This window comes from Microcaecilia unicolor, chromosome 3 (genome assembly GCF_901765095.1).
Source record: "Microcaecilia unicolor chromosome 3, aMicUni1.1, whole genome shotgun sequence".
NCBI classification, from domain to species: domain Eukaryota; kingdom Metazoa; phylum Chordata; class Amphibia; order Gymnophiona; family Siphonopidae; genus Microcaecilia; species Microcaecilia unicolor.
The window spans coordinates 220,170,979-220,197,406 of NC_044033.1; the positions used below are offsets into that span (position 1 = coordinate 220,170,979).

Genomic DNA, 26,428 nt, shown 5'->3' on the forward strand with positions numbered 1-26,428 from the left:
CTTTTGTACTGTAGCCTTATTACAGATTTATTGTAAGCCACTTTGAGCCTGGAATCAGTGCGAAATTGTGGGATATAAATGTAATAATACATAAATATAAGCTATTAAACCAACCCGACACGGCCGTGTTTCGGCACAAAGGCCTGCCTCAGGGGTCAAGCAAATAAGTTACATCAGGAGGCAGGACGCATAAGAGGTCCCTGGACTGGCCAGAGCAGGCAACCTGTCTTCTTAACTACAAAGTAAAAATATTCAAATCGTGATCATCACCTAAGGAATAGCACACACATTCCTTCCACTGCTAGACACCTTGTTTAAATCAAATGGGCTTTTGTTTGCAAGATGACTCTACAGGATGTGAAGAACACTAGTCTTGAGCATTTTTATTTTGGGTGACAAACGCCACCAAAGGTGGCCCTTGCCCCACAGCCTACATTCAAATAGGGCAAGACACTTTGTGAAATAACACAAACCCCTGCAAAAAGACACCCAAAACCTATACTGAAAACTTACCACACCATAATAGCCCTAACCTATGTATGAAAAGTCGGTACTATAAATATTACAGTGGGACCAAGAGAAGTGATTCCCTAGGTTGTCCTGGAGCACCCTCTTGCCATTCAGGTTTTTAGGTTATCCACAATGAATCTGCATGAAAAAGATTTGCATGTAATGGAGGCAAGTAATGGAGGCAGTATATGCAAATCAATGTCATGCATATTTATTGTGGATAGCCTGAAAACCTGACTGGCAAGGGGGTACTCTAGAACCAATTTGGGAAACACTGTCCTTGAACACAAAAAACTCACCACACCATAACAGCCCTAACCTACCTATGAAAAGACAGTGCCCTAAATATTACACTGGGCTCTGGAGCACCAATATACCTACTATTGGGAACCTGGAACAAGCTGCACTGTTAAACAGACACTACATGCTAGCAGAATCCTTCACCTAAGTCACACATGCAGAACATGGTCAAACCCTCATCTATATAACATAAGAATAGCCATACTAGGTCAGACCAATGGTCCATCTAGCCTAGTATCCTGTTTCCAACAGTGGCCAACCCAGGTCACAAGCACCTGGCAGGAAACCCAAATTGTGACAACATTCCATGCTACCAATCTAATACAGAATAGAGAGCAACAACAACAACAACAGAAACAACAAAAATTGAAATAGAGACCCCCCCCCCCCCCCCCCCCCCCCTCCTCTCTGCTCAAGGAAGCCAGACTCTATAAACAGTGCAATACTGGTAAAAAAAGAAACAGAAATGCATTTTCTCCTGTACTTTGCAAAATAAAAATAGAAAAAAATGTACCTTTTACAAAGCAGGTACATCTCAGTCCTTACAAAGTATTAAATAAAAATAATTTTCTTCTACCTTTGTTGTCTGGGAATTTGGCTGGTCCCAGTCTTTGTTTCCATGTTCCACGAGTCAGTCATACAAATTCTTTTCCAGGTTGGCCTTTCCATTTCTTCTCTCGCCTCTTGTCTTCTTCCTTTCCTTTTCTACATCTGTTGGCAGTGTCCCCTTCTCTACATCGTTTTATGTCCCCAAATAGTTGTGCATAGAGCTGCCAAGTGATCAAGCTCCAGAAGGGAAGATTTTTCAACCAGTCCTAGTGTGAACTGACATCCCAAATTCATGTGGGATTTGCAGTCCCTGATTCTCCCCATCAAAATCTGTGCACTCGGACCCCTGCAGGGTTGCTAATTTGAAGACATCAGAGATGTGCATTTTTTAAATACTGTCATATTGCTAAAATCAAATTCAAAATAAAATACCTTTTTCTACTGTTTGGACAATTTATTTTCTCATTTGCTTTGGTCCCACTGTCTCTTTTCTGTTCTTCTCCATTTCTTCTGCCTTTACAGGGTCTCCTGCCTATCTGACATTTCTTCTGTCGCCAAGTGCACCATCCTTCTTTCCTCTGCACCACTATTTGTCCTGTCTAGTATCTCCCTTCTGTGTCCCTTGTCCCTATCCTACCTCCAAGTTCAGCTTCTGCCCTTTCTGTGTCCCCATCTCCCCCTTTTTTCAGCACAAGCCTACCTGGTCTCCTCATCTCCCCCTTTTCTAATATCTGCCCTCCTGGTGTCTCCATCTCTCCCTTTTTCTAATATTGCCCTGTGTCCCCATCTTCCCCCTTTTTCCAACATTACCTCTTTCTCCCCATCTTCTTTCCATATTCCCATTCTCCCCTTCCAGTGGTGCCTCTTTGTGTCCCTATCTCCTCCTCCTCCCCCCATTCCAGTAGTGCCCTCTCTTTCCATGCCAAATGGAAAGAGCCACCTGTACCGGATCGCCTTTGACCTCATAAATTTTGTGACTTCTCGGAAAGACAAGCGCTTTTGCAACGTGGTCCAGGTCAAATCCTGAAACACTTCAATCTTACAATTTTTTCAGATAATTTCCTTTTGCTGCCTTGCTTTGGACAAAATCTTCTCCTTCATAGAGAAATCAGCAAAACACACAACAATGTCCCTCTGACGAGTTTCCCATTGCGGGCCAGCCACTCTATGTGCTCTATGGATACCAAAGTCTGGCAATTGGCCTCCCTCCTCAGAATTCAGAATGAAGCCACACAGTTCTCAGATCACTGCTTCACAATTGCTAAAACTGTTTAAATCAGGGACTCCCTTAAATCGCAGGTTATTGTGGCGCGATCCAGGTCCTCCACCTGCTCCCTGAGTTGCTGCAATTCCCTCGTGTCGGCACTCACAACTTTATGCAGTTTCCTCAAGTCCTGCTTATACATCTCCATTCCTTCCTCCATCTCTCCGACTCGCGTTCCCAAATCACGAATGTCAGCCCTAATGTCTCTGAGGGCAGATTGTATATCCTGTCGGACCACCGCCAAGTCCACCTTTATGTCTTGAAACTAAGCCACCATCTCCATTTTCGCTCGCTTCAGGGCCATCCACCGCCCGCACCTCACCAGCCTCCGGACTTGACGCCATCTTTGCTCCACTCTGCTCTCCCCCCCCCCCCCCCCCCCCCCGACTCCACTGGGGTTTTTTTCCTTGCTCCGCCGAAAACCAGAATCGTTCCAAGCTGTTCTTCGGTGGCATTCCTCAGCCCACTGTTGCGGTCTGATCTTTCCTGCTCTCTCCTGCCGTGCGTGATGTCACTGGTTTCTAAGTCCTCTGCTGCCTTAATTCCTGGAGCAAACTACTCCCGTGCAGTTGGCACATAAAAAACACATATACATATATATATATATATATATATATATATATATATATATATATATATATATATATATATAAAAATCCCCTGCACTACTTTAGGACCCCAGCTCCTCAAAGGAACTGCTCCACTTCCAGCAGTGTACAGGCTGGCCTCTCCACTGTACCCTTGCTTCTCCTCCTCTCACTACCCAGCCTTTCCGTTCGGGCCCCTATCTCAGTCCTGTGGGAGAAACCCCGCGTCTCCGGGCCCACTCCTCCATAGCTGCCCCACAACCGTACTACAGCCTTCAGAGAGCTCCACTCGCCTCATCCCACGATTGTGCCTGGATCTCAGCTGATCAGGAATTCTTGCCGTCTGCGGCTTCCACAGGACCGTCACTCCCAACTCGTAAGGGATGCTTCACCTAAATGGCCGCAGCGGTGGCACCACGCTTTCTGGCTCCCCGATCCACTGCTACCGCTACGTGTAATGAAAGACTCGCTCGCCCGATCTTCCGCTCCTGGCTGTGACCTGCCGCCGATTCCCGACCACCAGCAGCTCCTCCAGCTCTCACCTACTCCTTCCACTCCCCAATGAGGTGGGTAAACTCTTAAATTCACAGCATTATGGATGCAGGGTCCCAGAGGTATGCAGGACACATCCACTCACACCGACGCCATCTTCCTTCTCTAAAACATCAATGTGTAAATATGGTTTTTGATTTTTAAAAATTTAGGGATTGGTTCAATTTAAATTTGGTTTGCATATTCGTGATCGGGGAATTTTTCTGGATTTTGGGAGTGGGTTAGTTTTTTAATTTATATATTTGTAGGGGTTTTTTTGGAGGGGTGCTAGTTTGAAGGGGTTAGGAAAGGGTTAACAAATTGAATTTGATGTAGCAGGTAGAGGGGAAGGTAAGGAAATTTTTACGGTAGGTTTAAAATAATTTTGGGATTTTTGGGGGATTCTAGGGGTAAATATTGTGGGGCGGGTATTAAAAAGGGTTAAATTTGAAAAATAAATTCATAGATCAGGAATATAAGTAGTGCTTGGTGGTGGGTGTAAATTTGGGACATTTTGATGGAAATTTTGGGGTTAAATTTTTATTTTTAGTAATTTTCCATTAAAGTCTATGGGAAAATTAAAAGTAAAATGGGGTTACAGTTGGGCTTCTCAGAATTCCGTTTGCTACTGGGAAAAAATGGAATTCTGAGGGTGAGTCTGATTGGCTCAGAGGGAGCGGAATTCTGCGCTGGGGTTCCGTTACCTAGGAGACGGTGCGCTGGCTGTGGTCAGAGGAGGCTGAAGTCAGCGAGGCGAGAGGGTGTGTGTAAGCAGTGCTGGCGGAGCTTGTGAGAAAGGGGAAGGAATTAAAGGAAAATTTAAGAAATAAATGTGGGAGAATGAGAATGTTAAAGGGTGTGTGAAGGGTAAATGAGAGGAATAGGGAAATTGTGAATGTGTACCTAAAGTGTCTGAAAGGGGTGTTCTAAAGGATTGAGAAAAAGGAGTGTAAGGGGTGTTAACCTGTCAGGAAAGGGGAGAAATAGCAGTGAGAAAGGTTTGTGTTGAATGAGGATGCATGGGTTCCTGAGAAGTACGGTGCGCCTCCTTTATAGATAGGAAAGCAGTGAAGTACGGTGCGCCTCCTTTATAGATAGGGAAGCAGTGAATGAGCTTAGGTTCCAAGGATTTAGGGAAAATTAATTTGATTTTATTTTAGTGAAACCGGCCACAGTTTTATTGTCCAAAATTTAAAACCATCTAGGACAGGGAAAATTCGTATGAGTTTAGGGAGTGAGGTTTTTTTTTTCCCATTTAAGTTTTTAAGAGAGAGGTTTAGGGTGAAGACGAGCTGAAAGAACCGGACATCGGAGGAATCAGTTCCAGGGCCCCTACGCAAGACAGATTTCCAGAGAAAATAATACAAAATTTACAACGACAGTTAAGTGATGTTTGTTCTGTGAAAAAAAACAATTCTTACAAATACTTACGCGATGAGACGGCTGATCCGTGGTACCTGAAAAAGAAAGAAAGAAAAAGACACATGCCTGTGAGCTGGTAACTGGGAACTCGCCACGACTATCAACATCTGGCTTCTCAGTTTCCTGTTCTATTTACGTCATCCACAGGCATAGGGGGGCCGCTTGCTTACAATACACAACAACTTGTTTGTCTAAAATGCTGTGGCTCTAGGGGCAACAATATTGTCTCACTAGCACCACATTGAAGGGCACTATGACCATGAGGTCAGTGTGTCACTTAAAAAAGTGCTTTTCTGAGGTGAAAAGATGCCACTCAGTCTAGAACAATAGGCCTAGGACTTTCTAATACTGATTAGGAGAATTAAAACATTACACCGCATTTATGCTAGTACAGAGCCATTCTGACCGGAGAGTACATAATCCAGTAACAACACCTTGTGTTACTCTGCTGCTCAAGCCATTATATCAGCTCACCAAGGAGATTTCCAGGAGTCTTTGGCTAGCTGGCTGTCGGACCTTGATGGGGTTCTTGTATTGCAAGGCTTTTCGCTGACTACACACATATTCACAGTGCCCTTAGCACAGGCTTCTGCAGTGAAGGATGAAGTTGGTTAAAGTCAGTATTTTCATGTCAGGTTAGAAATGCTGAACATGCCATGTCTTGTATCCCATATACTTTTCTTATAGAGGCGTGTAGTGCTTGTTTTCCTCCTACATTAAGCATCATTACTATTAAGTTTATTCTGATGACTAATGAGAAATGTTGAATAATTATATAGTTTATGATGTGTTTTTGTGTATTGATATCTTTGACTCCCTTCGAGCTCTTTGGTCAGTTGTGTCGTCAAATAAAGTAAACTGAAAATAATCCTTTAGTGGGTAATTCTAGAACTGGGAACCTCCATTTAGGTATCTGAGGCCACATAGTAGAAGCCTTTGCTGTAACCGAACCCAGGTGCCCAAGTTCCATTATAGAATTCTAATCAACCCGCTATCGTTTCCTCTACTATATAGATACCCCCACTTATACCAGCCATAGATCAGGCTCTAACTGTAGCTGGGACACACATAACTTACTGTATTCTGTAACTACTCCCATGCTCTGCCCTATGAATACTTGTTCCATTGCAAATATTCACTATGTAGGTTAAACAGATATTTGTAGAACATATGCAGGTATATGTCATTATTCTAGACATTTAGCTGTGTTATACTTATATAAAAGAGAGAGCCTAGTTTAAAGAATTGGCCTTAAATTGCTTGACATATGAAGAGGTATGTTCGAAAGGACGTTCAAGTCAGAATAGAGATGTTCAGCTCATAACAGCAAAAAGAAACGTCCCTTTCACATGTATTTTCAAAAAAGAAATACATCAGGATTTCCTGTTCAAAAATACATGGAGATGGAGCTAAGGATTTTCACCTTGAACAGCTATTTTACAAACTGGATCATCCAATGTAGGAATGGCAAAAAACAGGGACAAGGACGCCTGTCTGGCAGAATTCTTAGAAGAAGAGTCACACAGACATGTTAGTAGAGCAAAGGTGAGGTCTATGGTTAGTTCAGTGGACTGTATCCAAGGGACCTAGGTTCAAATTTCACTTTACCTAGTAACATGGTAAGTGACAGCAGATAAAGACATGAACAGTCCATCCAGTCTGCCCTACAGATTTAAATCAACAATGAATATGATATCATATACTTGATCATGGTCTTTCTTTAGTGTTTCTGTGACATAGACAGTAGAAGTCCTTTTGGCTCTGTTCTAATGTTCCAGCTACTGGAGTTGCTGACAAAGCCCATTCCAGCCTATCCAAATCTGTCTCGTCATTTGCAGGACAAACAAAAGTCTGCCCGGCGCTGTCCTCACGTTCCAAATTACTGGAGTTTCCGTCAAAGCTCTCTCCAGTCCATCCTAAACCCAATTGCTATATGCATGACTGAAACCATACAAGCCAGTCTAGCATCAGTTGATGCAGCCAGAGTCGCCATCTAAGCGCCACTTGACATGCAAACACATATTCAACCCCTTAAGTTTTATTTTTTATATCATTCATTTTCTAATTATAGATCCTCTGTGTTCATCTCACGCCTTTTTGAATTCTAAAACCTCCATCAGGAGAACATTCAATGTATCAACCACCCTCTCCGTGAAAAAGAATTTTCTGACATTACTCCTAAGTCTACCACCCTGTAACCTTCATTCAGGTCTTCTAGTTTTACCACTTTCCCTTTTCTGGAAAATATTTGGAGTCTGTCCAGAGGGCGGCTACAAAATTAATAAGTGGCCTTGAACACAAAAAATATAGGGGCTTATGAACCTCAACAAGTATACACTGGGAGAGAGGAGATATGATAGAGATGTTTAAATATCTCAATGGCATTAATATACAGGAAGTGAGCCTTTTTCAACTGAAGGAAATCTCTGGAACAAGGGGGCATATGATGAAGTAAAGAGGGAATAGACTTAGGAGTAATCTAAGAAAGTATTATTTCACGGAAAGGGTGGTGGAAGCGTGGAATGGCTTCCTGGTGGAGGTTGTGAAGTTGAGGACTGTGCCAGAATTTAAGAAAGCATGGGATAAGCACATGGGATCACTTAGGAAAAGAAAGAGTAAGGGTCACAGAGGATGGGCAAATTGGATGGGCCATTTGGCCTTTATCTGCCGTTTTGTTTCTATATTAATACCTTTCAAGTATTTAAACGCCTGTATCATATTTCCCCTGTCCCTCCTCTCCTCTAGGGTATACATATTAAGGTCTTCCAGTCTCTTCTAATACGTCCTTTGGAGCAAGCCCCATATTATTCTTGGACCTCTGGACAGCTTCAAGTCTTCTTACATCATTAGCAAGATATGACTTCCAAAACTGAACACAATTCTCCAGGTGGGGCCTCACCAACAACTTGTATTGGGGCATCAACATCTCGTTTCTTCTGCTGATTACACCTCTCTATAAAGCCTAGCATCCTCCTGGCTATGGCCACCACCTTGTCACACTGTTTCGTTGCCTTCAGATCGTCAGATACTATCACCCCAAGATCCCTCTCCCTATCTGTGCATATCAGCCTCTCACCACCTAGCACATATGTCTCCCTTGGATTTCCACTCCCTAATGGGCTCATTTTCGAAAGAGAATAGCGTCCATCTTTCGACATAAATCGGAAGATACACATTCTTCTCCCAGGGACGTCCAAATCGGTAAAATCGAAACTCTACTACTACTTATCATTTCTATAGCGCCACAAGACATACGCAGCGCTGTACACCATACACGAAAAGACAGACCCTGCTCAAAGAGCTTACAATCTAAATAAGACAGGTAAACAGACAGAAGAACTAAGAGGTAAGGGAATTATAGAGGTGGGGTACAGGGCAAGTGAGTAAAGGTTAGGAGTCAAAAGCAGTGTCAAAGAGGTGGGCTTTTAGCCTGGACTTGAAAACGGCCAAGGACGGGGCTAGATGTACAGGCTCGGGAGGCGTGAGGTGCAACGAGATAAAAGGAACGGAGTCTGGAATTAGCAGTAGAGGAGAAGGGGACAGACAAGAGAGATATATCTACAGAGCGGAGTATCCGAGGGGTGGTGTAGGGAGAGACAAGAGTGGAGAGGTACTAGGGAGCGGTAGAGTGAATGCACTTATAGGTCAGTAAGAGAAGTTTGAATTGAATGCGAAAATGCATAGGGAGCCAGTGAAGTGACTTGAGCAGAGGGCTAATGTGAGCATAGCTACTTTGGCGGAAAATTAGTCGTGCAGCAGAGTTTTGGACTGATTGACGAGGAGAGAGATGGCTAAGTGGAAGGCCAGTGAGAAGCAGGTTGCAGTAATCTAGGCGAGAGGTAATAAGAGTGTGGATAAGGGTTCTGGTAGAGTGCTCAGAGATGAGGGGACAGATTATGTTGATGTTATAGAGAAAAAAACGACAGGTTTTGGCAATCTGCTGAATGTGAGCAGAGAAGGAGAGAGAGGAGTCGAAGATGACCCCAAGGTTACGAGCTGATGAGACAGGGAGAATGAGAGTGCTATCCACAGAAATAGAGAAAGTGGGGGAGAGGAGAGGTGGGCTTAGGGGGAAAGATGAGAAGCTCGGTTTTGGCCATGTTAAGTTTCAGATGATGTTGAGACATCCAGGCAGCGATATCAGATAGGCAGGCAGAAACCGTGTTCTGGATGTTGGTAGAGATTTTGGGGGTAGAGAGGTAAATCTGGGAGTCGTCAGGGTGGGATGATATCAGAGAACCAAGGGAAGAAGTTAAATGGAGAACAGGAGAGGACCAAGAACAGAACCATGAGGTACACCGATTGGTAGTGGGATAGAAGTAGAAGAGGATCCACCAGACTGTACACTAAATATGCGAAGCGAGAGGTAGGAGGTGAACCAGGAAAGAACAGAGCCCTGGAATCCAAGTGAAGACAGCGTATCAAGGAGTAGGCTGTGATCAACAGTGTCAAAAGCGAATTTGGACGTCCCCAATTGCACTCCGTCGCAAAAACGGCCAGACTTCAAGGGGGGGGGGGGGTGTTGGAGGTGTAGCGAAGGTGGGACTTGGGTGTGCCTAACACTTGGATGTCCTTGACCCATAATCGAAAAAAAAAACACTTGGATGTTTTCACCCGGACCTGTTTTTCATATGACTAAGGCACAAAAAGGTGCCTGAAATGACCAGATGACCACTGGAGAGAATCGGGGATGACCTCCCGTTATTCCTCCAGTGGTCACTAACCCCCTCCCACCATCAAAAAACATCTTTCAAAATATGTTGTGCCAGCTTCAGATGTCATACTCTAGTCCATGACAGCAGTATGCAGGTCCCTGGAGCAGGTTTATTGGGTACCCAGTCCCATCCCCCATACCTGTTACGTTTCTGGAGGAAACAGCGAGCCCTCCAAAACCCACCACAAACCCACTGTACCCACATCTAGCTGCCCCCCTTCATCCGTAAGGGCTATGGTAGTGGTGTACAGTTGGGGGTAGTGGTTTTTTGGGGGGGGGCTTTGGGGGGCTCATCACACACAAGCTAAGGGATCTATGTACCTGGGAGCAATTTATGAAGTTCACTGCAGTGCCTCCTAGGGTGCCCAGTTGGTGTCCTGGCATGTCAGGGGGACCAGTGCACTACAAATGTTGGCTTCTCCCATGACCAAATGGCTTGCATTTGGTCGTTTTTGACATGGACGTCTTTGGTTTCAAAAATCACCGAAAATCAGAAACGTCCATGTAAAGGGACGTCCAATTCTTTGATTGGGTAACTGGAGAATTGAATCATCGACGTGCTATAGACGTAATCTACTTAGATTTTAGCAAAGCTTTTGACACAGTTCCTCACAGGAGGATCTTAAATAAACTAGATGGGCTGAAGATAGGTCCTGAAGTGGTGAACTGGATTAGGAACTGGTTGACGGACAGACGACAGAGGGTGGTGGTAAATGGAGTTCGCTCGGAGGAGGGAAAGGTGAGTAGCGGAGTGCCTCAGGGATCGGTGCTGGGGCCGATTCTGTTCAATATATTTGTGAGTGACATTGCCGAAGGGTTAGAAGATAAAGTTTGCCTATTTGCGGATGATACTAAGATTTGCAACAGAGTGGACGTCCGGGAGGGCGTGGAAAGCATGAAAAGGGATCTGAGGAAGCTAGAAGAATGGTCTGAGGTTTGGCAATTAAAATTCAATGCGAAGAAATGCAAAGTGATGCATTTAGGGAGTAGAAACCCACGAGAGACGTATGTGTTAGGCGGGAAGAGTCTGATAGGTACTAAGGGGGAGAGGGATCTTGGGGTGATAGTATCCGAGGATCTGAAGGTGACGAAACAGTGTGACAGGGCGGTGGCTGTAGCGAGAAGGTTGCTAGGCTGTATAGAGAGAGGTGTGATCAGCAGAAGAAACGAAGTGTTGATGCCCCTGTACAAGTCGTTGGTGAGGCCCCACCTGGAGTATTGTGTTCAGTTTTGGAGGCCGTACCTTGCGAAGGATGTTAAAAAAATGGAAGCGGTGCAAAGAAAAGCTACGAGAATGGTATGGGATTTGCGTTCCAAGACGTATGACCAAAGACTTGCTGACCTGAACATGTATACCCTGGAGGAAAGGAGGAACAGGGGTGATATGATACAGATGTTCAAATACTTGAAAGGTATTAATCCGCAAAAAAATCTTTTCCGGAGATGGGAAGGCGGTAGAACGAGAGGACATGTAATGAGATTGAAGGGGGGCAGACTCAAAAAAGATGTCAGGAAGTATTTTTTCACGGAGAGGGTGGTGGATGCTTGGAATGCCCTCCCGCGGGAGGTGGTGGAGATGAAAACGGTAACGGAATTCAAACATGCGTGGGATATGCATAAAGGAATCCTGTGCAGCAGGAATGGATCCTCAGAAGCTTAGCTGAAATTGGGTGGCGGAGCAGGTGGGGGGAAGAGGGGTTGGTGGTTGGGAGGCTAGGATAGGGGAGGGCAGACTTATACGGTCTGTACCAGAGCCGGTGATGGGAGACGGGACTGGTGGTTGGGAGGGGGGAAATACTGCTGGGCAGACTTATACAGTCTGTGCCCTGAAAAAGACAGGTACAAATTCAAGATATGAGTTTATCTTGAGCAGACTAGATGGACCATGCAGGTCTTTTTCTGCCATCATCTACTATGTTACTATGTTACTATGTTATGTCCAAATATAGGGACGGCAAAATTTAAGGATTTGGACGTCCCTGACGGTATTTTCAAAATGAAAGATGGATGTCCATCTTGTTTTGAAAATACGGGTTTCACTGCCCCAAGATTTCAACGTTTTGGAAGGACGTCCAAATCGCAACATGGGTGTCCCTTTCAAAAATGCTCCTCTAAGTGTATGACTTTGCACTTTTTTGCATTGAATTTTAATTGCCAAACATTAGAGAACTCTTCTAACTTCTGCAGATACTTTTTCATGTTTTCCACTCCCTCTAGAGTGTCCACTCTATCAAATCTTCGTATCATCCACAAAAAGGCAGACCTTACCTTCTAACACTTCGGCAATATCACTTACAAATATATTGAACAGAATCGGCCCCAGCACAAAATTCTGAGTGGTATAGAAAGAGTAAAAGTAATTTCATTTATTACTCATTCCAAAAGTACAATGTCATGATGGTGACTGTTTCCTTGTCTGTACTCACCTCGCCCTCTGGTGGCCAGAACCGGTGGCTGCTATGGACTGTCACACGTTCCAGGCTTCAGCCCAGTCCGGTCCAGATCTTCCGGGCTGCCAGACTTGCTTTTTGTTGTTTGTGCCTGAACAGCGCCTGTAGCTGCCTTGTGATTCCTGCATCTGAACTTCAGCTGCTGATGGGCTTCATTAATGACCTGGAAACTTCTGTGTTTGTCTTTGCATCGCCTAAGGTCTCTGGGTTTGTTGGTGTGCTCTGTGCACTTCTGTCTAGTCCAGTTTGTTGTCTGAGTTCCTTGTCTGGTACTAGTTAGTCTGTGTGTAGTTTAGTTTTGGTTTTATTGCTTATTTCCTAGTCTTGTTTCTGGTCTGTATTCCTTGTCTAGTTCTTGGTTGTCTGTGTTTCTTTCTTAGTGGCTGCTTGACAGCTTTCCGTCCTGACTCTTACCTGTCTGAGTTTCTTTCTTAGTGGCTGCTTGGCAGCTTTTAGTCCTGACTCTTTCCTGTCTGTGTTCCTGTCTAGTGGCTGCTTGGCAGCTTTCAGTCCTGACTCTTTCCTGTCTGTGTTTCTTTCTTGGTGGCTGCTTTGCAGCTTTCAGTCCTTGTTCTTGAGCCTGTCTACTTTCTACCTAGTGTGGTATTGTTTGTCTGAGAGTCCTAGTCTAGTATTCTGCTTAGCCTCCCTTGTGTATTCTAGACCCTGTGTGAATTCTGTTGGTATCCAATTCCTGCCCTGTCCTGTAAGTCCTGCCAGCCGCCTGCACCCAGGGGCTCAACTCCTGGGGAACAGCGGTCAAGCGCAGGTGAAGTCTAGCTGTTCCTGCTCTGCCTGTTCCAGCTTGTTTGCCTCAGCTGCAACTCCAGTCCGGGGCTCCAGTCCTGTTCTGCCTTGTCTCTGGTTTGGGGGTGTTTTGCCTGCCACTGCCGCTCCTCGGCAGTGGTCCAAGGGTTCACGAATCCAAGTTTATCCGTGAGAAGCCTAACAGAATGCAAAGGCCATGAGCTCGGCAAGATCATCCTTCCAGCCCAGGACTTTTGCTCCTGTTTCCCGTATGAAGTTCAGTTCCAGTTTAATTATGGTTTTTGATTCTTTCATGACACTTTATAAGTATCGTGGAACACTTTTGTCTAAACCAGCTCTGAAGAGACTTCCTGAAGCGGCAGAAGAGAAAGCGTGTCCAGGAGCTTATGATTGCTGAAAACCCAGTTTCTGCTATTGACCCTACCGCCACCTACTGGTCTCCTGCCAAGACCTGCGGAATGCTCTGGAAGCTGCCGCTGAAAGAAAGCGTCTTGAGAATCCCAAGCTCCAGGCTTACCTGGAGTCCAACCTGAGGGGCGCTTCTAGCCAAATTGCTCCGGAGTCCATTCAGAGGTCCAGTTCCAGCCAAGTTCGAAGTCTCGTCTGAGTGGCGCTTCCAGTCAAGCCTCTGAGTCCAGTCCGAGTGGCGCTTCCAGTCAAGCCTCGGATTCCTGTCCGAGCAGTGCTTTTGGTCGAGCCTCCGATTCCGGTCCAAGTGGCGCTTCCAGTTGAACCTCCGATTCCAGTCCGAGCGGCGCTTTTGGTCGAGCCTCTAATTCCAGTCCAAGTGGTGCTTCCAGTCAAGCCTCCGATTCCTGTCCGAGTGGCACTTCATGCTGAGTCCACACTGAGTTCCAGTTCCAGCCATGAGGCTAAGTCTAAGTCAAACTCCAGTTCCAGCCAAGATGCTGAGTCCAAGTCGAGTTCCAGTTTCAGCCAAGATGCTGAGTCCAAGCTGAGTTCCAGTTCCAGCCAAGCTGCTGAGTCCAAGCCGAGTTCTAGTTCCAGCCATGAGGCTAAGTCTAAGTCAAACTCCAGTTCCAGCCAAGATGCTGAGTCCAAGCTGAGTTCCAGTTCCAGCCAAGCTGCTGAGTCCACACCGAGTTCCAGTTCCAGCCAAGTTGCTGAGTCCATGCCGAGTTCCAGTTCCAGCCAAGCTGCTGAGTCCACTCTGAGTTCCCGTTTCAGCCAAGATGCTGAACCAAGTTCCAGTTCCAGCCAAGATGTTGAATCCATTCTGAGTTCCAGCTCCAGCCAAGAGGCGAGTTCCAGTCCTGATGCCAGTCTGGGGTGCAGTCCTAATGTCAGTCCGAGGTCCAGTCCTGATGCCAGTCCGGGTTCCAGTCGCGACTCCTGTTCAAGCACCAGCCCAGCTACCTCTGGTCATATTTTGAAGATCCTCCATAGGTTTTACCATTGTTACCCATGGAGACCTGAATTCCCCGTGCAGGTCAGGGGGGGCCTTGAGGGGGCGGTACTGTCACAATGGTGACTGTTTCCTTGTCTGTGCTCACCTCGCCCTCTGGTGGCCAGAACCGGTGGCTGCTATGGACTGTCATACGTTCCAGGCTTCAGCCCAGTCCGGTCTGGATCTTCCAGGCTGCCAGACTTGCTTTTTGTTGTTTGTGCCTGAACAGCGCCCGTAGCTGCCTTGTGATTCCTGCATCTGAACTTCAGCTGCTGATGGGCTTTATTAACGACCTGGAAACTTCTGTGTTTGCCTTTCCATCGCCTAAGGTCTCTGGGTTTGTTGGTGTGCTCTGTGCACTTCTGCCTAGTCCAGTTTGTTGTCTGAGTTCCTTGTCTGGTTCTAGTTAGTCTGCATGTAGTTTAGTTTTATTGCTTATTTCCTAGTCATGTTTCTGGTCTGTATTCCTTGTCTAGTTCTTGGTTGTCTGTGTTTCTTTCTTAGTGGCTGCTTGGCAGCTTTCCGTCCTGACTCTTACCTGTCTGAGTTTCTTTCTTAGTGGCTGCTTGGCAGCTTTTAGTCCTGACTCTTTCCTGTCTGTGTTCCTGTCTTAGTGGTTGCTTGGCAGCTTTCAGTCCTGATTCTTTCCTGTCTGTGTTTCTATCTTAGTGGCTGCTTTGCAGCTTTCACTCCTTGTTCTTGAGCCTGTCTGCTTTCTACCTAGTGTGGTATTGTTTGTCTGAGAGTCCTAGTCTAGTATTCTGCCTAGCCTCCCTTGTGTATTCTAGACCCTGTGTAAATCCTGTTGGTATCCAATTCCTGCCCTGTCCTGTAAGTCCTGCCAGCCGCCTGCACCCAGGGGCTCAACTCCTGGGGAACGGCGGTCAAGCGCAGGTGAAGTCTAGCTGTTCTTGCTCTGCCTGTTCCAGCTTGTTTGCCTCAGCTGCAACTCAAGTCCGGGGTTCCAGTCCTGTTCTGCCTTGTCTCTGGTTTGGGGGTGGGTTTGCCTGCCACTGCCCCTCCTCAGCAGTTCCAAGGGCTCACGAATCCAGGTTTATCCATGAGAAGCCTAACATACAAACACCAGGGTACAGTCAAGGAAGTTACAAAATATTGTTAAAACAAATAGGAGGAAATATTTTCTCGCTGAATGGATAGTTAAGCTCTGGAACTCTTTGCTGGAGGATGTGGTAACAACAGTGAGCATATCTGGGTTTAAAAAAAGGGATTGACAAGTTCCTGGAGGAGATATTCATAGTTTGCTATTGAGACAGACATGGGGAAGCAACTGCTTGTTCCAGGATTAGTAGCATGGATTGTTGCTACTAATTGGGTTCCTGCCAGGCAGTGCTTTTTTTGTGCCGGTACGCAACGGTACGGCGTACCGGCACCTTTTTCTCCTCCTCCCCTCCCCTCCCATTATTTCCAGCGATTCTCCGCCTCTCCCCTGCCCTCCCATCGACGTCCAGCGATTTTTCCGTCCCTCCCCTGCCCTCACCTCTCTCATATCCAGCGATTCTTCGTCCCCCAGCGGTCCTCCTTCACTGCCTGCCAGCCAGTCGGACTCAGAAGCGAACGGTGCAGGCAGCGATTGGCTGGCAGCGTCGTAGCTTCCCTCTGCAAGTCCCGCCTATGCGTAAACAGGAAGTTGTAGGCGGGACTTGCAGAGGGAAGCTACGACGCTGCCAGCCAATCGCTGCCTGCACCGTTCGCTTCTGAGTCCGACGCTGGCTGGCAGGCAGTGAAAGAGGACGGCTGGTGGACGAAGAATCGCTGGATATGGGAGAGGTGAGGGCAGGGGAGGGACGGAAAAATCGCTGCACGACGATGGGAGGGCAGGGGAGAGGCGGAGAATCGCTGGAAATAATGGGAGGGAAGGGCAGGGGAGAGAGAACTGCTGGAAATCAATGGGATGGGAGGGAAGGGCAGGAGAGAGAGAATTGCTGGACATGGGATGGGATGGGAGGGAAGGGCAGGAGAGAGAGAATTGCTGGACATGGGATGGGATGGGAGGGAAGGGCAAGGGAGAGAGAATTGCTGGACATGGGATGGGATGGGAGGGAAGGGCCAGGGAGAGAGAATTGCTGGACATGGGATGGGATGGGAGGGAAGGGCAAGGGAGAGAGAATTTCTGGACATGGGAAGGGCAGGGGAGAGAAAATTGCTGGACATGGGATGGGAGGGAAGAGCAGGGGAGAGAGAATTGCTGGACATGGGATGGGAGGGAAGGGCAAGGGAGAGAGAATTGCTGGACATGGGATGGGAGGGAAGGGCAAGGGAGAGAGAATTGCTGGACATGGGAAGGGCAGGGGAGAGAAAATTGCTGGACATGGGATGGGAGGGAAGAGCAGGGGAGAGAGAATTGCTGGACATGGGATGGGAGGGAAGGGCAAGGGAGAGAGAATTGCTGGACATGGGAAGGGCAGGGGAGAGAGAATTGCATGGGATGGGAGGGAAGGGAAAGAGAGAGAATTGCTGGACATGGGAAGGGCAGGGGAGAGAGAATTGCTGGACGTAGGATGGGATGGGAGGGAAGGGCAAGGGAGAGAGAATTGCTGGACATGGGAAGGGCAGGGGAGAGAGAATTGCTGGACATGGGATGGGAGGGAAGAGCAGGGGAGAGAGAATTGCTGGAGATGGGAGGGAAGGGCAAGGGAGAGAGAATTGCTGGACATGGAATGGGAGGGAAGGGCAGGGGAAAGAATTGCTGGACATTGATGGGAGGGCAGGGATGAGATAATTGCTGGACATGGAGGGGAGGGCAGGGAAGATAGAATTGCTGGACATGGAGGGGAGAGAGGAGAATCGCTGGACGGGGAGGGGAGGACAGGGAAGAGAGAATTGCTGGACATGGAGGGGAGAGAGGAGAATCGCTGGACGGGGAGGGGAGGACAGGGAAGAGAGAATTGCTGGACATGGAGGGGAGAGAAGAGAATCGCTGGACAGGGAGGGGAGGACAGGGAAGAGAGAATTGCTGGACATGGATGAGAGGGGAGAGAGGAGAAATGCTAGAAATGGATGGAGAGGAGAGCAGGAGATAGAGGAGAATTGCTGGACATGGATGGATGGAGGAGTTGGCTAGGAGAGAGGAGAAATGCTGACTTGGATGGAGGAGAGGGGAGAGAGAATTATTGCTTTATATGGATACAGAGGAGGGAAGAGAGATGAGAAATGCTGGACATGGATGGAGAGAGGAGAAGTGCTGGACAGGAATGGAGGGGAGGAAAGAAAAAAGAAGATGCACATGGATGGAGATGAGGGAAAGGGAAGAGGAGAAAAACTGCACATGGATGGAGAAAATAGGCAAAAGCTGGATCCATGTTATACCTCCTCCAGTCAATTCCATGGAGGAGGACCCAGCTTTTACTTATGGATGCAGGGCAACAAAAGAAGAAGAAAGGAGGAAAGTAAAGAAATAAATGGAAAGGAAGCCCTGGAAACGGAGTTAAGAGAACAGATAGAGAGCAGCAGAATCAGAGACTGGGACCAATATGGATAGAAAAACAAAGTCACCAGACAACAAAGGTAGAAAAAAATCATTTTATTTTCATTTTAGTGTTTTGAATATGTCCAATTTGAGAATTTACATCTGTTGTCTTATTTTGCACTAGGTATGCTGGAGCTGTAACAGCTTACAGAAATTATTTATAATGAAAAGAAATCATGTTATTTTTTCTCCTATACTAGTATAATATTTTCAATGATGTCTGTTTATATGCGCCATGGCTGGTATAAGGGGTGTGGCCAATGTGGGTGTGGCTATAATAGGGGCGGTGCCATGTGAGGTGACCCCGCCCACAATGAGTACCGGCACCTTTTTTTCTACAAAAAAAGCACTGCTGCCAGGTAATTGTGACCTGGCTTTGCCACTGTTAGAAAGAGGATACTGGGCTAGATGGACCATTGGTCTGACTCAGTATAGCTACTGTTATGTTCTATGAGTGAATTCCATTAACTACCACCCGCTGGCAACTATCTGTCAACCAGTTCCTAATCCAGTTCACCACTTTGGGTCCTAACTTCAGCTTATCAAGTTTATTTAAAATCCTCCTATGAGGAACTGTGTCAAAGGCTTTGCTGAAATCTAAGTAGATTACATCTAGCGCACATCCACGATTCAATTCTCTGATCACCCAGTCAAAGAATTCAATCAGATTCATTTGGCATCATTTATCTTTGGTAAAACCATGTTGTCTCGGATCTTTTAACCTATTGGATTTCAGGAAATTCACTATCCTTCCTTCAGCATCGTTTCCATTAATTTTCCATTAACTGAAGTGAGGCTTAACAGCTATAGTTTTCAACTTCTTCTCTGTTACCAGTTTTGTGAAGAGAACCACATCCGCTCTTCTTCAATCCCAAGGAACCTCCCCCATCTCAAATAAATATTAAACAAATCTTTAAGAGGGCCCTCCAGAACTTCTCTGAGCTCCCTCAATGTCCTGGGATGTTTCCTGACTGGTCTGATGGCTTTATCCACCTTCAAATTTTCACATTGTTAATAACCACTTTCTTCCATGAACAGTGCTATATCTATTCCATTCTCATATGTACCTTTGCCAGTCAATCGTGGTCCTTCTCCAGGATTTTCTTCCATGAACACAGAACAGAAGTATTTGTTTAGCACTTTTGCTTTTTCCTCATCATTCTCCACATAGTGGTCCACAGCATCTTTTAGTCTCATAATTCTGTTTTCAGCCTTTCTCCTTTCACTAAAATACCTGAAAAAATTATTGCTGCCCCTCCTCACATTTCTGCATTTTATGAATGCCAGCTCTTTAGCCTTTATTTTCTAAGCCACATGTTCAGAGAATCATATCAGTTTCCTTTTTCTCTTGCTTTTATTTATTCTCCTTCCAAAAAGGTTATTAGCTATATTTATAGCTCCTTTCAAAATGGAACAATGCGTTCAACTTCTCGTATGTCCTCCCAGTCCGTCAGCTCTTTCTTCAGGTATTTCCCCATTTTGCTAAAGTCAGCATGCTTGAAAATCAGGACTGAGTTTTCAGTGGCTGCCATTCACTTTAGCTGTTATATCAAAGCAAACTGTTTGATGATTACTGCTGCCCAGGTGGGCACACACTCGGGGACTAGACATCATTTCCCCATTTGTGAACACCAGATCTACCATTGCTTCCTCTCTCATGGGTTCTCTTACCATTTATCTGAGCAGAACACTGTAAGGCGTCCACGATCTCTCTACTTCTTTCCAATTCTGCAAGTGGAACTTTCCAATCTGGCAGGTTAAAATCTCCCAGCAACAGGGTCTCTCTCTTCTTTCCCAAGTTTATCTAGTTCTTCTGATTGTTTTGGAGGTCAGTTGGCAACATCCATGTGTAATTGTGAGCCCTCCAGGAGCATAAAAATACTTACTGTACCTGAATGTACACCATTTCAATTATATAATTAGGTACAGTAGTTGTTTCTCTGTTCCTGGAGTGCACAACATTTTACAAAATAAAAAAGAATTGAAGCGAGATTTGAATCTGGGTCATTTGGTTTCCAGCCCAATGCAATAACTACTAGACTGCTCCTCAGACCTACACTTGTTTTGTTCTGAATGTCCATAATACCTGAAGCTGTCTCAGAGGCTGGTATTCCTTTCCAGTTTCACTTTTAGGGGAGATGGAGAGGGACAGCAACCACTGGGGGTTTAATGAGGTGCTCAGACCACCTTTATGTACCCTAGACTTGATTGACACAGGTCTAGCTAAGAATGGGATTTGGATGTTTCAAGCACAAGAACGTCTATTTGGGCGTTTTGAAACATCCGTTTGCTTTGAAAATAAGTGCCACAGACTGTGTAAATGCAAACTACTAATGGTGAGCATTCAGAACTTTCATTTGGGTTCAGTTATTTTCTTTTGTGGATATTTTTTTTTCATACTGTTTTGTATCTCAGAAGTATCACTCCATATCATGTCAAAATAGAACATGCTCTTTCCTGTTTCCTTCATTTGCATTTTTTTTTATATAACTATTGCCATACTGGGACAGACTGAAGTTCCATCAAGCCCAGCATCCTGTTTCCAACAGTGGCCAATCCAGGTTACAAGTACCTGACAAGATTCCAAGCTTCTTTATCCATTTATTGAAAGACTAGTAAAAGAGGCCCGTTTCTGTGTGAATGCTGCCAGATAGATGATCTTTAACACCTGGAAGCTGCCCAACAGCTGCCTTTACCTACTGTGTGCGTGTGTTGGAGAGAAGTGTTTGAGAGCGACCCACAAAGAACTGCCCACCAGTTGTTCTGAAAACTTATCGGAGCAGTTGACTCTGCCCACTGATATCATCATCCTGGGTTTTAAACCCCAGAAGCAGCCCAACAGTGGCTACTTTGATTTTAGATCTTTGTCTACTGTGTGTGTGCTGGAGAGGATTGTTGAGAGTGACCCAACAAGAACCACCCACCAGTTGTTCTACAAGCTCATCGAAGCAGTTGACTCCGCCCACTTACATCATCATCCCGGGATTTAAGCCCTGTAAGCAGCCCAACAGCAGCTCACGCTGGTTGCTCACAGAAGGTGAAGGAGAGGGCCCCTTAGTGAAACCTTGGAGAGCTACTGGAGAGATGCTGGGGATTGTCAGAGGTGACTTGTTGATTGGTTTGAGAATGGTGCGGGCAGTAGGTTGAAAAGTGTTTTTTTTTTTCATATTTCTGTTATAAGTGGGCATGAAGGCTTTGGGGAGTTGGTTGGTAGTCGGAGGGCGGTTAAGATTGTTAAATTGCATGTGAATTGTGAGAAATTGCAGGAGGTCCTTTTGGACTTGGAGATTGGGCATCCAAACATCAGATACAAATCGATGTAGACCTGTTTATTAAGCCATACTAGAGGGTGTCTACACGGTTAGCGCATTCTAATTTTTAGCTAAAAACATTAGTGCACCTTAGTAAACAGGGCCCTTGGTGTCAGTTGATTTGTAATGTGTGACTGACAGATTAGAAATGCTCTTATTCAAATACATACATTAAAAGAAAATTGGCAGTTCCAGGCATTCCAGAAATTTTATCCTTTATTTTTTTAGCTTCATCATTATCTGAAGAATGTGCGCTTTAAGAACAGTCTGGGTGAAGAGATATATTTTGATGAGAACGGAGACCAAGCCACTGACTACATTATTATTAATCTGATCCATCTCCCCAATGGGACATTGAAACATGAAATTGTTGGAAGTTATAAACCTTCTGCTCCCCCTGGAGAGGATTTTACAATCGATGAAAAAATGATAGTTTGGGAGGCTTCATTTACTCAGGTTAGAGTGATAAAACATTATATAAGATGGTTAATAATACAAGAGGTATTGCATGCTGTTATACAGAGAAGAGTAGAAATTTGGCTTCATGATTGAATTTTGTACAATTCTAATGGGTCCATTTTCAAAGTGATTTAATCATGCACGAGAGGCTTCTGGCCAGTTAGATCATTTGTACAGGACTATCTGCTGAAATTTAGCAGCTCTTAACTGGTTCCTTCTGTGAATATCAGCTCTAACCACTGGTCCACCCCCAGCAGGTGGCATTTCCAACGCAGGCTGAAATATTGGAAAAATATTTCCACAGAGGGTTACTCAGGGGTAATCGTGCAACGCTGAGCACTGCCCAGTTACTACCGGGTTAGCGTGGGAGCCCTTAATGCCACCTCAATTGGTTGCGGTAAGTATCCCTCTGAAATGGCCATGCGGCAAGTGCAGACTTACTGCATGGCCGTTTCTTCTTCGGGGCTTTTTACTCCCTGAAGTAAAAGGGGCCCTGGTGTGTGTTGCAAATACGGCCACCGCTGCTAGCATAGGGCACCCTTTTACCACCGTTTAGTAAAAGGGCCCCTATGTTAACTGGATAAATCAGACTGCATAAAACTCAGTCCTATCTACAGGATGAAACAAAAAAAAGGTAACCCCCCCTACAGGCTTTTGTTGTTTCTTATCAACTGTTTGGAATTTCAGTGTTAAATCGAACAGCGTTATTTCTTGCTCCCATCTACATTTATGTGCCATTGAATTCTCCCACTTCATGGTAGCTGGCTCCTCTCCCTTGGGCAGCTCTAGTGGTAGGCTACTTCCTTCTTCCACATACTCCATGGAATTTCTCTCTCCCTTCGTTTCTCCTCCTCCCTGGTGACCCTCCAGGAAATCTGCTCTCCCTTTCTTACAGCTGGGGGGAATTATATACTGATGGTGAAGCCAGGAAAACTGAGCTTCATCCTTCCCTTGCCCTCTAGTGGGGAAGGGAGTAACAGGCTCACCCTGCCTCAAGCCATTGCTCCCCCTGTTGGGACTGGGAATACATTCCATCTTTTTAGGACTACTCTCCTCACTCATTCTTGCAAGGACTTCTGGGACCCATAGTTCTGGGCTCAACTGCTTCACTGGGGTATCCCTGGGGCTTACCTTGTCACAAAATGATAACATGCCTTTGTAAACAGGGCCTTTAACCTGCTATCCGTGAATATTCAGCAAGGGATGGCCACCATCTCCCGCTTTATATTTGAGGTCAGCATATAGCAGCAAACTGGCCACCTTTGAATATTCAACGCATCACCGGTGAAGTTACATTCCTTTTAGCATAACAACCCAGCGCTTCACGCGTTCCAAACTGTTTGTACTGTAAAACTACCATTATTTGAAAAAAAGAAACGGGGTACTGTTAATGGTATCATAGTTACATTCCCCTGATATTTAGCACTATTTAACCGGACAGGAATGACTCCTGGCCGATTTAAATAGCACTTAACCAGCTATCTCAGCAGGGAATGAGAACCATTTCCCGCTTTATATTTCAGGTCAGCATATAGCAGCTAACTGGCTATCTGCGAATATTCAACACATCACTGGATAAGTTTGGCGATCAAATCAGGCCACCTAAACAGCAGGTGTATCTATGTCTGGTTTAAACTTAACTGGCCAGCTCTAAATATTCATTTGGCCAGTAAAGTTTAAATCGACTAAATAAACCCTCTGAATATTCAATGTCAGTCACTGGAAACAGCCCGGCATTGAATGTCCAGGCTCGGTGCTGACTGCGGGACTTAGACGGCTTGCCTCCCGTGGTTTCAATATCGGACCCATTGATTTATACAAACAACAGTTTGTATTTGATAATATGATCATTTACAAATAAGTTCTTTAAAATCATTTCCTATTCGAATGGCAGTAATGGGTTAGGTGTCCACAGCTGATCTGAGACAGACGGAGCTTACCACCAATAGGCAGAATTTGCCGCCAGATTGGTTCACCCAAAACAATAGCAAATGCTTTTTAGAAATAACGGACTGCCTATCCTTTGTCCATCTGTAAAAAGTCTAAAACTCTTCAAGTTAGATAGGCAGCGACTTAAAAGATGGAGGATAAAGGATTTTTTTTTTTATTTGAAAGCTTCCCATATCTAGATATATATCATGCAATAAAGTTGAATTTAACTAAAAAAAGCATTAAAAATTATTGTAGCTAGTAGAAACAGCAGTAGTAAACTCTGTATTTTATGCTCTTTTTTTCTACACTGTTCTATAATACATGGTCATATTTAAGTGAGGATATCCTGTTTCTTTATAGGGTCATCTTAACTGTTGTTGTATTGTGCCTTGGGAAGCCTGGTGCTGTAAAGATGGAATATATTAAAACTCAGTGGAAGTAAAATTAAACTCTCCGTTCATCAGGACACATGGAACCACTTCTTCACCTCATCTCTTTTGTAGAAGTTTAGTGTTTAACGTATCATATGGCCATTTCCTTTAAAAACCCAATCTTTTACCTGCTGTAGTAGAAGGGGGCCGCAGCATAAGGCAAATCTGTGTGCTGACGACACCGCAGGGGTCCTTATACTGCAGCTTGTTAAAAGGACTCCTAAATCTGCTATAAGCATTTAATGCAGTCCATTGGGTTTCATATATTTTGTTCTTGTGATGACTTATACTATGCCCAAACTGAAAACTCTAATGTCTTCTACCTGGTCTATAATAAAAGAAGCTTATTATGAACATTACTCTAAAATGTTGTTTTGTGGCTGTACATGAGGAATTGTGATATTGCATAAATAAGTGTGCGTTTCTGTTCCTAGTCATGCATCCAAAGAATATATAATACCTTCAAGAAATCCAGTTAATTGTTTCACTTATTAGCGGAACAAAACCACAGAGGCATGGTATGGTTGCATTTTCAATATGGTAATACTAGGGCCCAACTAAGGAACAGATTATTTTGAGTTGTATCAAAATTGCTTTCCTTGTGCCATCACCATCTAGATGGATAGGCAGTGCCTTAAAAGGTGGAGGATAAAGGATTTTTTTTTAGATTTTATATCCCACATTATCCCAGGAAACTTGGGTTCAGTGTGGCTTACATTTGAAAATATAGTGAGACAGAATAATAGAGTTCAGTAACATCATGGGAACAAGTCGATGGCTATGTCTGAAACATAGATGGATAATTTATAGTGGTCATCTTGAAGCTTAATTTCCAGAATATTTTGGTTTGAGCGGATTGAAATAACTAGGGATTCCAGGGCTAGATTAAATAACAGGGGGGAGAGGGGGCAACCCTGCTTAGTGCCTCTATATAATGTGAATTTTGGAGAAGTGATGCTGTTGGTGAAAATAAAGGCTTGAGGAGACTCATAAAGTAATTTAATCATATTGAGAAAAATTTTACCAAAGCCAAACCATTGGAGAGTTTTGAAGAGAAAGGGCCATTCGATTCTGTCGAAGTCCTTTTCTGCATCTAAGGAAAGGGCTATTAATGGAGAGTCAACATCATGTGTGTGAGTTAGTATATGCCAAAGTAGTCTGGGCATTCTACCAGATATGAAACCATTTTGATCACGATGGATAAGCGAGGACATCACAGATTTTAGGCGATTAGCAAGGATTTTGGCATAGATCTTGTTGTCAATATTAATAAGAGAGATTGGTCAGTAATTTGATACATTAGAAGAGTCTCTGCCTGGTTTGGGGAAGATTCTAGGAAAGAACCCTTATCACCAGAGTGAAGAAGGAGATGGTCAAATAAAATAAGTAATTTGAGACTAAGAATATTTGTAAAAATTGCAGAAACTTCTATGAGTAAGCCATCATTACCTGGGGCTTTATTATGGGGAATCTCTTTAATAGCCTTGATGATTTCATCTAAGGAAATATTTTTATCTAGAATAACTTTTTGAGATTGTGATAATAAAGATTGACTCAAATTTTTCATAAAGTTGTCAAAGGATGACTCGGAGAAGAGTTTCTGAAGTATAAAGTTGTTGGTAAAATTTGGAGAATTGCAGAGCTATTTGAGAGTCTGTATAGTGAGGATTTCCTAAGGAATCAATTATGTGAGATATGCGGGCGTGACTTTATTTTGCTTTAAGCAACTGTGCTAGCAAATGTCCTGATTTATTATTTTCCGCATAATAGACAGATTTCTGAATATTTATGGAGGAAAGGGCATCTTGACTGAGAATGGTGTTTTAATTATATCTATTTAAAAGAAGCTTTTGATATACAGTAATACCTCGGTTTTCATTGACTTCGGTTATCGTCGGTTTCGGTTTTCGTCAATTTTTTCCGCGAAACTTTGTCTCAGATTTTGTCGGTTTCCTCGGATTTCATCGGCGTGCCCACGTGACCTCACTACTAATTTTGCAAAAACAAAGGACGACCCACGCATTCTCCTGCTCAGTGTTGCGTTGTTTCTCATTGTTTGAGCATCACACCTTGCGTCTATCCAAACAATTCTATTGTTTTCCAGTGTTTTTGTGCTTTTTTTATTGATTGCAAGTGCTAATACTACAATTAAATGTAAGTGATTAATGCATATACAGAAGGCCAGGAACACGATCGAGTTGAAGAAGGAAATCATTGAAAAATACAAAAGCGGCATTAAGATTGCTGAAATTGGCTGCAAATCTTAAAGAGGCAGAAGAAACAGACCTCTTTGGACAGCTTTCTT

General features: G+C 44.7%; 1 protein-coding gene across 1 annotated transcript in view; it reads left to right on the forward strand.

The window, feature by feature from the left end:
- The window catches only part of LOC115464386 (vomeronasal type-2 receptor 26-like), an 80,232-nt gene that overhangs the window by 32,487 nt on the left and 21,317 nt on the right, over positions 1 to 26,428 (forward strand). The window contains exon 3 of the mRNA XM_030194772.1: positions 21,530 to 21,757. Within this exon, the coding sequence (XP_030050632.1) occupies positions 21,530 to 21,757 (228 nt within the window). The remainder of the gene's footprint in view (positions 1 to 21,529; positions 21,758 to 26,428) is intronic.